Raw genomic sequence first — 14846 nt, 5'->3', positions numbered from 1 at the left:
ACTCTTTCCTAATTATTATATTGATACTCTGTGTATGTTTTTATGATGCAAAATAAACATTTTTAGTAGTTTTAAGAGCTATTGTTTTGAGTTCTCAGAAATGGCAGTGGCTGCCTTGAGTATCCTGAATGGTTTCCTGCCTTGCTTGTAGCATTTACAAGGTTTGTGTGGCAGACTTTGGCATTTTGGTGTATTTTGGCTATGTGAAGCTCCTGTGTACTGGCATGATGGTCAGTGTTTATGTCTGGTGTTCAGTAGCTTCTGTGTGTTGTCAGTTACTATAAATCCTGACATCAGTAATTTCCATTAAGTATAATATACTGTAGAGAGAAATCACTTCAGATGATTAGGAAATAAAGGACAAAATAAATTTTTTCTTTTTCCATTAAATTCTAATTGAATTATCTGCACCGCCTAACACATGATTTTTCTTGATAAATGATAGTTGAAAAATAGTTTTGTCACTTCAAAACTATTTAAATGAAACTGTTACAAGATTTTACTCATTTTTACCTGTGTTATCATCACTCAACCTAGTAGGTAACACTCTGTACCTTGTGGTTACTCCTAATGTTTATTCAGATAGAGGAATAGCTTAATACCCTTTTCTTCTTCCTTCCCCAGCCCCTCTCCTGGGGTTTCCTTACCATGCTTTCATTGAATTGTAGAACAGTTCAGTTTGGAAGGGATGTGAGGAGGTCATCTACTCCAGCCTCTTGCTCAAAGCAGGGTCAGCTATGAGATCATAGTTTCCTCCTGTATGTAGTGATTAAAAATCCCCACCAGTAACAGCATGGTTGGTACACATTAAGTTCATGGAATCAGAGTTCAGATATTTACATATGTGAGAAGTGAATTTTCCTTCTAGTGGAAATGCTTCTGAAAATTATTTTTTGATATCACCTTGCTCAACTGCATGGGTTTGTACTTAAAAGCAGATGTATTTCATGGCAGACTCATTAGAATAAGCTGTATTGTATACAACAGTGTTTCTCTCCAGTACTGTATCAAGGCTGAGGTCAGGAGAGATTGCAGAAGAAGTCTCGAGGGAAGGGAAATGTGATGTTGGGAGGATATGATTTGTTCATATGATACAATTTCTTAAACTTTGCTGAGTGAAGAAATAAAATCCTCTTTGGTCCCAATGACTTCTGTAATATGAAGATGTTATTGCCCATGCTAATACTGAGTAATGAAAGTTACTGTGATCTGAGATCCAGAACTTGTTCATGTCTCAAGTGTTGGGTTACATCCAGAACTAGTGTTGCATTAAAGGACTGTGGTCAGTTTTTATTCTTATCAAACCTAGAAAGAAATCTGGTATTCTCAGCCTTTTTAGTTTGGTCTGTGCTGATTTAATTATGCAAGTAAACATTTTCTTTTGTTCTAGCATGTGAAATGTTGGAATAAAATTCTTGCCATGTTGCTTCAGTTTGTTTGTGATTAAACTTAGGGAGGTGTGTGTTTAGTTGTTTGTTTTTTGTTTTTTTTTTTAAATTCTGTACTTTGAAAAACTTGAATAATCAATCCTTATTGAAATATGCAAATCTTTTTCCATAGACTAGGTCCAGAATTCCATTCTGATGTCTATTTTTCTTTTAATATATGCAATTAGTGCCATCTTCAAGGATATGTGGGTGTTCAAAGCTTCTGTATATATGAATTTGGGAGCAGGGTTTCCAAATGTTGGCCATAGCTTTTAAATCTAGGCAGTTTATAGGTCTTCCCTGAAGAGCAATTAATGCTAATCTCAAGTATAACTGGAATAAAAATGAAGTGGATGGAAAAGTACTTTAACATCAGGATGACATAATATTCTCAGCCTCCAGAGGTTGTATATACATAAGTATTTACACTGCTAATAGCTTACCTTAATTTCCTTCAGTTTTGTATTCTGCTTAGAAGAGATAATTAACTTGTAAATTTTTCCTGGAATTGTTGTACATTTGAGTTTCATCTGCTGGATAATGTTTTCTTATAGTTTCTGTGTCTTAGCTAAGTCAGAAATATCTTGTCTGTTTATTATTTTAGTTCTACACTGGTATGTCTCTGTGTCAGTTATTGGGCTGTTTCAGATTTCTTCCTGTTCTCTAATATTTTGAAAAGAAATTACTATCCTTTTTAGTAATTCTTCAACTTGAAAAGTGTTGAAATCATATTACTCTGGAACCTGTAAGTGGTAGGAAATGAAAGGGGATTAATTTTCATTCAAAATATGGATATAGTGTATTTAGTCAATGAAATATCTGAAGACAAAGAGGGATTTAATTGGACTTGGGATAAAGATTTTGAGCGTTCTCTTATCAGACATCAAATGTATTAGTGCAGGAGTCAACACTTATTTCCTGTCTGTGTGGTTTTTTAGTGATTTTTGAAGTAGTTACTGACTTGCAGCAATCCACTTCTGATGTGAGGAAATAATTGGCATGCTTCATTCTTTGTGGAAGAAAATCTGAACTACCATGTACCCTATTTAAATTTTGTATAGGGTTGTTACACCGGTATACAGCTGAAGAAATACTAAATCAACAAAATATTTTTTTCTATTCCTTCCTAGCGTATCTACTTATTTACCTAAAATAAAACTCACACCGTAGGGTTACAATGAAATGAGATATTTATGAAAAATAATATTTGAAATTAATGCCCTCAGTTGGTTTCTTCTGAATGCTAATGTACAAACTGAGCTCTCAAGGGTACTATTTGCATATGTCATTCTTTTATGTTTAAGTGTTGCAGTCTTGCTGCTGTCATTTTTTTCGGTTTGAAAACCTATTTTAAATACATAATTGAAAATAGCTTTCTATGACAGGTTTTGGTCTTGCTGAAATGAACTATTAAATAGCTCTTGGAAAAGAGTGTAGATGGGCTTTTTTTAGCCATCCTAAAAATAGCTTCCACTGGGTTATGGTCTCACTACAAAACCACATGGCAGGAGCAGCTAGCTTCATGTCTGTCCTATCTGTTTCTTGCTTTTGGTTAGATTGTGATAGTAGTGCAACATAATTTACCACAGGATTTGTCCAGCAGGATGATGTAGACATCCAAGCAAAACATAAACTATATAGATGCTGATGTTGAATTAATGAAGAGCATGTGGAAAACTTTGATTATGAGTGTTCCTTTAAACAAGTTCTCCTACTTGTAGTGGGGAGTAATTTTAAGGAATACTTTCAAGGCATAAAACTTGACTTTTTGTCAATTTTCTTGAACTTTGAATTCATTTCACCTTTTTGTTTCATCAACAGTCTGCTCTGGCTGTTTTAATTTATTTCTGCTAGTAAAGTTTCAAACACCTAGAAGAACATAATTTGTAGATGCCATTTTCATGCTTTTTATTCTGTTCAGTCATCTTTCTGCACAAAGTCTTTGAATGCTCTGAAATAGAGGAATATGCTTTTTGTTCATGGGAACTTTTATTTTGTTTCTCTGTTGGCCACAGAGGGTCACAGATTGCCTGGTAAGTATGTAAATTAGAACAATTTTGTTTTAGAAACTTTTGACTTGTGTGTATACATGTGTTTGCCTGTGTATACTCAACTGTTTTTCATGGTGCAGTACTGGGGTTAACAGGCTGCAAGAAATAGCCATTCTGAACTGATTTCACACAGAAAGGACAGTGTGCTATGTATGTGTTACACAGTTAACAAATCTAAGAGAATCTTTATTTTGCCTTTGAAAATCTAGTAAGTGAATATTTCTCATAAATTTGCTACTTTTTATGCAATAAGTGACTTACTGAAGCTTTTTTCCTATGCATATTCTGTCCTACTTTCACTGAATCGCCTTATAAAATTACAGTTGCTGCAGGTCACTGTATTGTGTGCTTTTGCAAGATAACTGAATTAATAGTATAACAATATAAATTACGATTCTTCTTATGGACAGGAACTCCTAGGCAAAAAGAAGTAGAAAGATAAAATTGCTTTGAAAAATTGATTTAAATTGGTTCAGAATGTTGATTTTTTTTTTTTTTTTTTTTTAAAACAGAAGATACAAAAGGTGTGATATAGTACAAGTTTTTATTTTCCATTACTGAACAACTTCATTTCTTTTAGCTTTGTTTTTTTAAGCAACTCAAATAATTTGGGCTCTCTGTGCTTCCCTCTCAGGCCCTTTCCCCACATGCACGTGTTGTTTTTTCATTTAACCTCCCCCAGTGAGGAAAGGAAAGGCTGTAGGGGAAGCTCAGATGTGTTGGTAAACGTCACCAGGGAATTCATGCACAAGAGACCCACAGGAGTCTGCTCAAGGAGAGGTGGATTTTTTTTTTTAACTACTATGATTACAAAGCAAAAGTAAAGCTAATTTGGGGAGTGGGGTTTGAGTTCCTGAGAGGCAAGAAACATTTTCCAATCTGCCCACCACAGAACTTGATTAATAAAGCCTCTGTCACCACTCCACACACATTCATTTCGTTTGGATGAGAGTCCTGTATGTGGACGATATCCTGTCTGATGCTTGGCTATGTGCTGGGAGTGCGAAAGAGGCAGCTTGAATAGGAGCTCTCTGCTGCATCCTGCCAGAACTGCTTGGCTGGCTGGGCTTCCCTGGCACTTCATTTCTCTGAGCTTTTCAGAAGGACACCATGCAGTCCGGAAAGGGGAAGCTCTCATTCTTCCTGTTATCACATGGCTCTGTGGGAGATCGTGCCATCCAGAACGCTGAATAAAGCCAAAGTGATTTGTGGAAGGAGAGCAGTATGTTACTCTTAAATTAGAAGTTGGAAATGGTTTACCCCAGTAATTTTTAAGAAATCATGTCTTTCTGATAGCTAGCTCATTTCAGCTATCAGGAAAACAGACTTTTCAGGTGCAAATAGGAAAGCAGTCAATATGTGGGACACTGAGAAGGAATGATGTGGATTTGATAGCATTGTATTTCTCTGGAGTATAGGTAATTTGGGGGCTTTATCTCTTGGATAGGTTGTTTAAGCTTTGGTAGTATGTGAGAAGCAGCTAACCTTTTTTTTTGATTCAAGACACAAAATCAGCTAGGCTTATGGTGGGGGTGGCTGAAAACGAGGTTCGGATAAGTAAAACATTATTAGTGTTGTACATGTTCTCCATTTTAGAAGGCAGATAGGGAAGTAATAGTTCAATTTTGGGCTGCTTTTGTCCCTCTTTCTTCTGTTTTTCTACATATCTTTAGGAATTCTGTCTGTAGCACACTTGATTTCTAAGAAAATGTTCCTAGAAAATTCTTAACAGGTAATGGGCTGTCTTCAGTAATGAAACTGTACGCTTATGTAGGATTTGTTGTAGCTCAATATCTACAAGGCATTGGAGATGCAGGTGGAGGTTTGTTTGTGTGGACAGGTACTGTGGAAAAAATGTGCGTAGAAATCTTCTATTCTCTGAGATTATAGGAATTACAACTTTGTATTGAAATTTGATAAATTGTGCTTTTGTATAACAAACATCAAAAATCATATTGCAGTAATTTTCAGCAATAGTAGAATTATGAAACTAATTCAGATCTTGATTTTGTTTTTTCTCTTCTTTTTTTAGGTTCAATTTATGAGCCACTTAAAAGTATTCATCTTCCAAAACCAGAGGGGGGAAGTCTGTGGGATAAATTAGATCATTACTACAGAATTGGTAAGTTAATAATTGTTCCTACCATGAAAGATTTTCAGTGTAACTTACTAAAATATTTACAGTTATGGTTATGACAGTAATTAGCTTTGTCTTAAAATAATATCTTCACTCTTTAATAAGGATTTTTATTTTCTGAAAAGTAAAGGATTCTGTCATTACAATTCCTCATAAGATTCTTATGATAAATAATGCATGTGTTTGGATATTTCATACCTTGCTTGAAAAATCACGACCTGTACATAGTATTCAAAATTATCATCTGCGTTTGTCAAATGGGAGAATAGATTCTGAGATGTACCTGATGGTCTTGCGTGGGGAGGGGTAAAGGTAATCTGCTGACAGTTTTTGATGCTTGAACTAACCCAGATATGAATTGGAATTGATATTTACATGTTAAATATCATTGCTATATTATTCCTACTTGAGGATAGTTTCCTAAATTTCTGCTGGGAGTTTGAAAGGCGCAAGAACTGGAGGGCTGAATTATACTTCTTGCTGAAAATGAAAATGTATATTGGAAATCCAGTCCAACTGTAAGACTGAATTTAGAATTGTTTTGGATAAAATGGTAGCCTAGTATGGTGGCATTAGCCAGATACAGCTGAGGAAACATTTAAATGGAAAAAAGCTTTCTTGTAGTACTTATAACAGTTTGACAGGTGATCAGTGAGAAGTTATTGTTTTGTTATTAACGGTACAGTGCTGTAATGTATTTTTGTGCTGTAATTTTATCTGTTTGCTAACTTATTTTAAACCAACTTTAGTGTTTTTCTTTTCACGATGAGATCATTTTAAGCCAAAACCATACACATTAAAGAAGCAATGGTTTACTTTGATTGCTTTGGGTGTTGAGGGTTTTGTGTTACAATGAAGTCTTGCCCATGTCTTAAAATCAGGTTTTTTAGAGGCTGTGCAATTGACTGTTTGACTGTTTAAAATTTAAGTTTTAGTCAGGCAAGGGTATAGAATAGTGAACAATTTTTCCATCATTCTAAAAAAGTGGAATGAGACTCCTTTCACTCGAATCCCTTTTGAAGTGAAATTTGTGAGTTGTGCCTGGTCTATCCTTAGATACGTTGCTTTTGTAGATGCATTGCTTTTATCTTTCTTACAGGGGAGATGAGTGTCCAATTTACTTTTAACGCTTGGCAGCAGCAAATCTGCAGTGTGGCTTGCTATTTATCTGTTGGGTACTTTTGTTGCAAGCGGTCTGCTGCCTCAGTGAAAATTTACTATTGAATTTGTACTTCATTTTAGAATAATCTGTATTGACTTTTTAAAGTAACATTTTATCAAAGTTCTAGTTACAAGGTATTAAGTCACTGAAGAATATAATGCAAAAAGCTGTAAACCCCTGTAATTTTCATTTAAAATACTTAATTTCTAATACATAGACAATAAAGAGGCTTTTAAAAATTGATCCTTGATATCATTCTGGAAGAAAACTGCTTTCTTGTCTTAAAATGGACAGGTTATTATGATGTTCAAGGGTCATGTTCAAGGACATTAAGCCCAGTTTCAATCTTGTAGCACGCTGGTTATTCTACAATTTTAGGACAACGATTCACAAAATACAAAATATTAAAGTACAAAAAGAATGACAGTAATATTTAGTACTTTTTCTAATTCAGTTTTGACATCTTGAAAAGTCCTGTCTTATTCTATTTTTATGTCAAGGTGCTGAGTTAAATAATTCTAGTCATCCTTTCTCCTTACTTACCCATTCCTTTCCTTTTTTAAACATATTGATACAATCATCAGACCTAAGTTAAAACTCTAATTTTTATGAATGTATAGTTCTGCAGAGTTTAACTAGTTAAATTATTTGAGGGGCGGTTGAAATACTGTAGCCCTTCCCCCCGCTCCGCATAACAGGGAAATTACTGGGGTGCATTGTAGAGATTCTGTATGGATTGGGATGTCCTGGAACAGAGCCATATAAATAGCTATGAATACTGATTTTTGGTAAAAAGATCTATATTGACTGAAACAATAACATGACAAAAATTTTTCTGTCTCTCTCTCTCCTTACCTTACTTTCTCTTCTGTTTTTTGTTGTGTGTGCTCTAACAGGTTGTTCACCTCTTGATTTATTCATGAAAATCTATGTAGAAACTGGAAGAAACATAAGTATTGCTAATAAAATTTTTTCTTTTTTCCTTTTTCCAGTTAAGTCAACGTTACTGCTTCATCAAAGCCCAACCACAGGTCTATTTCCTACAAAGACATTCGGGGATAACCGAAAGGCAAAAGTACACGATAGTCTTTACTGTGCTGCATGTGCCTGGGCATTAGCCCTCGCTTACAGGTGAATAACTTATAAACTCACATCTCTGCCATGTTACATTCTGTTATGCAGTACCCTGGGAATGTTTTAAAAGATGAAACTATATCAAAAATAGTTTTTTAAACCCATAGAGATGGTACATGTTTCCAGATCTCAATAAAAATATTTATGTAGGTAGTAGGTTAAAAAATGTCACTCTACTTTTGCTAAGTAAACATGTTTTCATATAATTTAATTGGTACCAATGTTCTGAAACAGAGGAATTAATGCGTGCTGTTAAAAAGAAAGGTTATTGTGGCAAACTGTACTCAAGGAATACTGTTCTTTCTAAGTGTAGCAGGAGAGTTCAGAGTAGAAGCAGGCTTGTTGGCGGGTAGTAACAATCTGGGTACTCACAGGAGAATGAATCCTTGAATGCTGAGAAATGTATATTTGGGAAATAATAGTGACTATTTTCGTCGCTGGGAACAGAGGCTGGGCAGTCTCAGTTGTTAGCTCTTCTTATTTTCTGTTTCTTCCATTTCCACTGTTGACTCGTTAGAGAATTAGGTTAGGAATTTGTGTGGTGTAGTATGACCTTAAGAACTATGGGCAAGTCACCTCCCATAATAATTGATTCATAATTCCCTCTGCTTTAGGACAAATAACTGTGGAAATTGCTTTTTGAGATTTAGTATTCCAACCTTCCTGCTCCAGCCACCCAGGAAAACACAGACAGAGGTGATGATAACTCAAATGCAGTGTAGTTAAGAAAGAAGATGGTGTGTAAATATTGAATAATTTATTATTTTTAGTAATTAACTTCTTGTATGGAGATAGTGATCACATTCTTGGACAAAATTCTGGTATATTTTACAGAAGAAGGACCAGAAATAATATGAGGAGGTTCTGTTGAATAAAGATGATCTACTTAGCAGATAAAAAGTTTTGAGTTTCTTTTTTATCTCCATTTATTGCTTTGGATTCTGTATCTCTGACATCAATATGAAAAAAACAGTTATTAAAATTATCTTCTAGGAAATGTTGTTACAAAATGATGCTTTTTAAAAAGAAGACACACAGAGATCTGTGTTTACTTCTGGAGATGTCGTGTCTGAGATCTAATGGGTTTCTAAATTTTGAGAAATGAACATTCAAAATGTGTAATTATTATTTTAATTTCTTATACTGAAATCTTTGTGTCTTTCTTTTAATTCCTCTTTCTGTTGGTGAAATAAAAGAATTTGAAAACAAAAAAAAAAAATAGAAAAAAAAAAGAGAAGGAAGAATAAAAGGGGCGAGGGTGATTGTTTTGAATTTTCAGCAACTCATAGAAGAGAGCATGGTATAATGTTGCCTGAGTTATTCAGTTTTTAATTTCTAACATGCAGAATCACAGAAGATGATATATGAAATTTGTGGCAGTTTGAGGGAAGGGTAAGGTGGAAAGGTAAACAGTTTGTGTTACTTCCAGTTATGCTCAAAACGGGGCCCTGCTCTTCTGGTGCTGTACAATAAATTTTCTTTGATGGGCAAAGGTTGATGATCGAAATTAAGGGAATGGCTAAAATCTGAAACGAGCCAAGATACAAGGCTCATGTGGAAGGCTCTGTTATCTACCAGATGCAGATTACTGTACTTGACTCATGCTGATGCTGCTGTTTACTTTCATAAAAGCTAATTTTCTTGAGAGCATGTTAAGAAAATAAACACTGCTGTTGTGAATAGAGAAAAAATGTTGTAACATGAAAACTTCAGAGCTTTTACATGTGCTTCTTACTGCTCTTTGGGTTTATGATAAAGTTGAGAATAAATCCTACTGCTCAAAAAATCTTTAATTTTGTATTATCTGGTTTTATTTATTGTGGGGTTGCTTTTCCCCTCTTGCTTGAACTTTATAATTGAAAGCAAGTGCATTTCTTGTATCTAAGGCTATTATTTAAATAGCATGATTTTTGGATGTGTATGATTTTTAAAGTTATCGCTACCTTCCCAATTTTCAGTGTAGGCAGCAGAACCTCAGCATAAACTACTAATGTTGTAAGTATGGTGGAAAAGGATATGCTTCGTTTGCAGTATAGTTATCATCTGCCTATGTGTAATTAAATTAGTAACAGCTATACAGTAGACTGAGAAGTAGCAGGGAGCATATTACGCTGTTTTGCATATTTGTATCAGAAACGTGTTGTTGTAAGTTACAAGTATGTAAGAAAACATTATTTTCACCCTGAAAGGCTTAATCAAAAATTGAGAACTGGTAAAGACAGAACACATGAATGCAACGATCAAGGTTCTTTACATACGATACTTTTCTTATAGTTAAAATAACTTGGGATTTGGCATTGTTTTTAGTATACATTTAGTAATTGTTAACGTTTGATTTCACGGTCTAGAAATACTAAGGTATCTTGAAACGCATTTCTGGACGTTCAGAGTGGTTAACTTTCAGACTCTTATGCACAGCTGTATTTTATCAACATCATCAGGAAAGTGAGTGCATGATTATGAATGGCAGACATTTTGTAGAGTTAAAGAGAAATTGCCTTTGTGTTTTGGATCTCTCAGGGAATACAGAACAGTGGCTTGCAATGTTATAATATCAGCAAGGATTTTTTTTTTCTTTTTAAATTTTGAAATAAGAGTGTTTGTGTGAGGAGGGATGGGTAGGGCTATAAATGTGTTGATCTGAGTGTGGGTACCACTATACAACAGTGTTCATTAAATACTTAACGTTCCAAAGTACTAATGTGCCCTTTTTTATTTCCCCACCTCTAATGCATTTCCAATTTGTTTTATGAATTATCTCTTTTACCCAGGCGTATTGATGATGACAAGGGAAGGACTCATGAACTGGAGCATTCTGCTATAAAGTGTATGAGAGGAATTCTTTACTGCTATATGCGTCAGGCCGATAAGGTAAAATGCCATATTGTGGACACAAGCACTCACTTAATTCTAAGGGATTAATTAAACTGTGAAAACTAACTTCTAAATATAGATAAAATTCAAAAGGGGAATGCAGTATTACTGTGTGGCCCAGCTACGAACAGCTGCTTCAATATTGTCAGGTCGCAGCATTGTTTTAGGGTACAAAAGATGCGAGCATTTTGCGAAGTAAACTTCAGGGCATATTTGAAACTTCTTTGGGTTCCTTTTGCAGTTATTTATCCCATTTAAACATCAGACCATTAGTAACTGGAGTTTTTTTGATGTCTTTTTAATGCTTAAATGGCAAGATGTAGAATTTCTTTTAGCTAAGGCTGGAGAGTTTTCTTTGCACTGTTAACTTGGTTGTTGCATTTGCAGTTGTTCTCCTTATCTAGGTTATCGTTTTGATTATTTTGCTTGGTTTCTTTAGCAGCCACGTTCCAGTATTCTTTGACTTAATGATGTAAATTCAGGAGGGCAGCAATCCAAAATGAATAAGGAAACAGGGTAGTTTACTTATGTTATAATACAGTTGATATATTCAGCCTGTTATCCTCTTGTGAGTATAACCTGAATATTCTGGAATATTCAGTGCTTCTCCTTATCAAAATTTAGATGTGGTGGATTAATTTTGCATAGTGGTTAGCAGTAACTCTACAAGTAGTTAAATATCTATATTCCATGTGATTATTTTAAGTTTCATGTCACTGACTTTTAATTGTATTATTAAAAATAATTCTCATGTTACCACATAGCTTCCATCACTTCTAAGCATGCAAACTGAAATGCCCATAGGCATGTGGTATCAGTAATAATAATAATAAGTAAATCAGGTGTATTGCCAGTTGTATTTATGCTGACATGGTATTTTTTTTCTCAGTTTTCTTAGTCTGTTTCTTTGTAGTCTTCTATCTTTAAATAATGTTGACCTAAGTTGATTTGAGCTGTTGTTTTACTCTTTGACATGCAGCAGTTTGTTTTGAGGATGATCAGTTTAATAATAATAATTACTATTATTTCTTTTTTGTTTTAAAACCTTTGTCACATTGTCAAATGGTACAATAATTATTAAATTGTATGGATCATGATTCATAAGAATTATTAAAACTATTGTTCCCAACGTAAGTTTTGGGCTCTTGTAGTCCAGTAGGAGATTTGAACTAGGAATGGTGAGGGGGAGAGAGAGTGCTTAACAATCAGGTGAGGAAGTGGTGGATGGGGTAGGCAAGCAAAGGGCTTGTGATGTGAACAGAAGGCACATAGCGTTAACTGAAGTGGAATTGTCCAAGTGTACGTGTGGAAATAAGGAGGTACCTATGGGACAGCATTATGGAGAAGAAAGCTCTCGTACCCTTTCTGGGAAATCAGCATGCTTGGGTGCCTCTCAGAAACACCCGTACACTAACGCATGCAGCATGGGGGACAAAAAGGAGTAATTAGAAGTATGTGTGCAGCTCCAGGGCTATGATCTCCTGGGATCACAGAGGCATGGTGGGATAGCTCAGGTGACTGTGATGGATGGATACAGGCTCTTTAGGACAGGCCATTTATATCCATCAGATATAAATATCTGAGAATCCATCTTAATAAATAAATTAAAAACACAGTAAAAACGTTTTCATGGAAAACTTATGTCAGAACATTCAGACCACCTCAACAATGCATGATCAGTAAAGTTACAATGAACATCAATGTAGAACTACAGTACATGGATATAGCTATTTATCTACCTACTAGAAAATAAAGTAGAGTCTCTTTCCCCTGGACAGGCCAGGAAGGTGAGGAGGGGAGTTGCCCCGTATGTGAGAGAGTAGCTGGAATTCATGGCACTCCGCTAGGGAAAGGCAGTGAGCTGGCTGAGAGCTTATGGGTCAGGATTCTGTGTGTACATTTCAGATCTGTGAATTCAAGGTAGACGTGATATGCTTCGACATGCTTTCTACTAAGATTTCAGCTCCAGTAAAATGAGGTGGTGGTTGTCCAGAAGATGAAAGTGACTAACCATCTGTAGCTATCTATTACAGATGTTTTTCTACCAAACCCAAAGAGATTAGATAGATGGGTTGAATATTTGTATTCTTTAAGTATATGTATATTTTAAATATGTTTGAAACAGGTTCTGATAAGTTTCAGGAACTGTTCTTTATAAGTTTTACTTGGTGGTCATATCAAGAAATTTTGGAATACCTGAGTTATATAGTGAATTTGTGGTTGCCAAACATACTGAAATTATTGACTTTGATTTTATGTTTTGCCTTTAATTCACCTTTAGGTTCAGCAATTTAAGCAAGATCCCAAACCATCTGGATGTCTTCATTCTGTTTTCAGTGCACACACTGGAGATGAGGTCTTCTCCCATAAGGAATATGGTCACCTTCAGGTAAAATATGCTTGTGCGTGTAAATGAAAGTTTGGATGATTTTAAGTAATGTTATTGTCCATTCTTTCATGATGCAGCTGTCTCAGTTTGTTTAGATTTGTCTTAGATGTGTTGTACTTGATAAAATTGAAATTCCTTCTGCATCTTTTGGTGAAAAAGACTGTTTTGAAATATAACTCAGTGGTATGTTGTGGTCAGAAGGTACTGAAATAACTGGGATTTGTGGAGGTAGATGTTTGTTTATAAAGTTGCTTCTTTTTGAGACTAACAGATGGCAGCCAACAAATAATCCTGACAAAAAAAATGTTGGAAGTAGTCAGTAAAGTGAAAGATTTAGTGTAATCTTACATTGAATATTATATTTTTTTTTTAACATTCCCAGCTTAACTTTCCATAAGTCTGAGCAATTTTCATTCATAGTAAGGATTTAATGTACACTGTCAACAGCTTTGTCTAGTTACAAATTGTTGTTCACTATTTTGTGTAGTAGTTCCTAGTCAGATTCATTGCATTTGATTGTTTTATTGCCTTTCATTTTTCCAAAGTGTTGATTTACTCTTTTCTTTTCTTCTTTTTACCTTCAGACCCTTTTTTGCATTCATGACCTTGTTCTTTTGCATTCCATAACTCTGCATACTCTTTTTAGTTCAGACATTGCTAGTGAAATTATTCAGAAGTGACAGTAGGTTGTTAATGATTTATTCATGTTGACAACATCACTTAAATAGTTTGTACAGTAAATGTGTTTGATTCAGGAAATGTATGTTCTGAGAAAAAATTATTTGTGGAGTTATCCTAAGTTAGCGTTTTGGACTTCTATGTGAAGCTTCCTGAACATGCACATCTTTTATCTGCAGAAGGAGACAATAATTTTGAGACCTGGGGAGCACTGTAGGATAGTTCAAAGTCTCTGTTTTTTGTGGGAACTCAACCCTTCCCATAAACACAAATGCACATCAGCAAATCTCAAAAAATAGAGGGTTTTCAGCTCTGTGGAGACAACAGAAAAAAGTAACTGAGGTGGTTCAGTTGGGAAGAACAGAATATATTACATAGCTGGTCTGCTGTTATTGCTGTACTTGCTGCTTTTCAGATTGTAGTAAGAAACTGGAGTCAGAGGTCTTTAAATCTTTTGCAGTTTTTAGAATTTGGACCTTATTCTTAATCTGCTATGTTTCAGATAAGAATCCAATTTTTTGTTCTAGATGGTTTCTCTACTTTTCATATACCGAGATTGTGGTTTTATAGCTCATGGAAGTAAGTTATTGTGATAAACTTACTTTCTCTATTGAAGTTGTACAAATTCTCCATTATAGTAGAACTCTGTTTAACAAAAGCAGTTTTCTTTGATTCGTTAATAAATTGACGTTATGATGCTCATGTGTACACCTGCTGAAGGTAATTAATGTTAATAATAAATGCTATGTACAGCTACAAAAGAAAACAGTTTTTCACAAATATAATCACATCTGGATGTTGTAATTATACTTCTGTCAGTTGATAACACTACAATTTCAGTTAGGGATAAAGTTATTTGCTTTCTAGACGTGCTGTGTACTATTCAATATGCTACTTGCCTTCTTGGTGCTCTACTTGCTAATAAATTGTCATATATGTAAAGGTGAAACAGCTTGTGACTAAAGTGGTTGCCTGTGGGTCAAAGCAGTATGCC

General features: G+C 34.8%; 1 protein-coding gene across 1 annotated transcript in view; it reads left to right on the top strand.

The window, feature by feature from the left end:
• PHKB (phosphorylase kinase regulatory subunit beta) overlaps window positions 1–14846 on the top strand; it is an 80088-nt gene that overhangs the window by 3675 nt on the left and 61567 nt on the right. Inside the window, exons 2-5 of the mRNA XM_068411558.1 lie at window positions 5511–5600; window positions 7770–7908; window positions 10683–10782; window positions 13067–13174. Coding sequence (XP_068267659.1) covers window positions 5511–5600; window positions 7770–7908; window positions 10683–10782; window positions 13067–13174 — 437 coding nt within the window. The remainder of the gene's footprint in view (window positions 1–5510; window positions 5601–7769; window positions 7909–10682; window positions 10783–13066; window positions 13175–14846) is intronic.

Source organism: Nyctibius grandis, chromosome 12 (genome assembly GCF_013368605.1).
Source record: "Nyctibius grandis isolate bNycGra1 chromosome 12, bNycGra1.pri, whole genome shotgun sequence".
NCBI lineage: Eukaryota > Metazoa > Chordata > Aves > Nyctibiiformes > Nyctibiidae > Nyctibius > Nyctibius grandis.
Note: the sequence above shows the minus strand (reverse complement) of the source record. Positions and strands in the feature narration are given on the sequence as shown.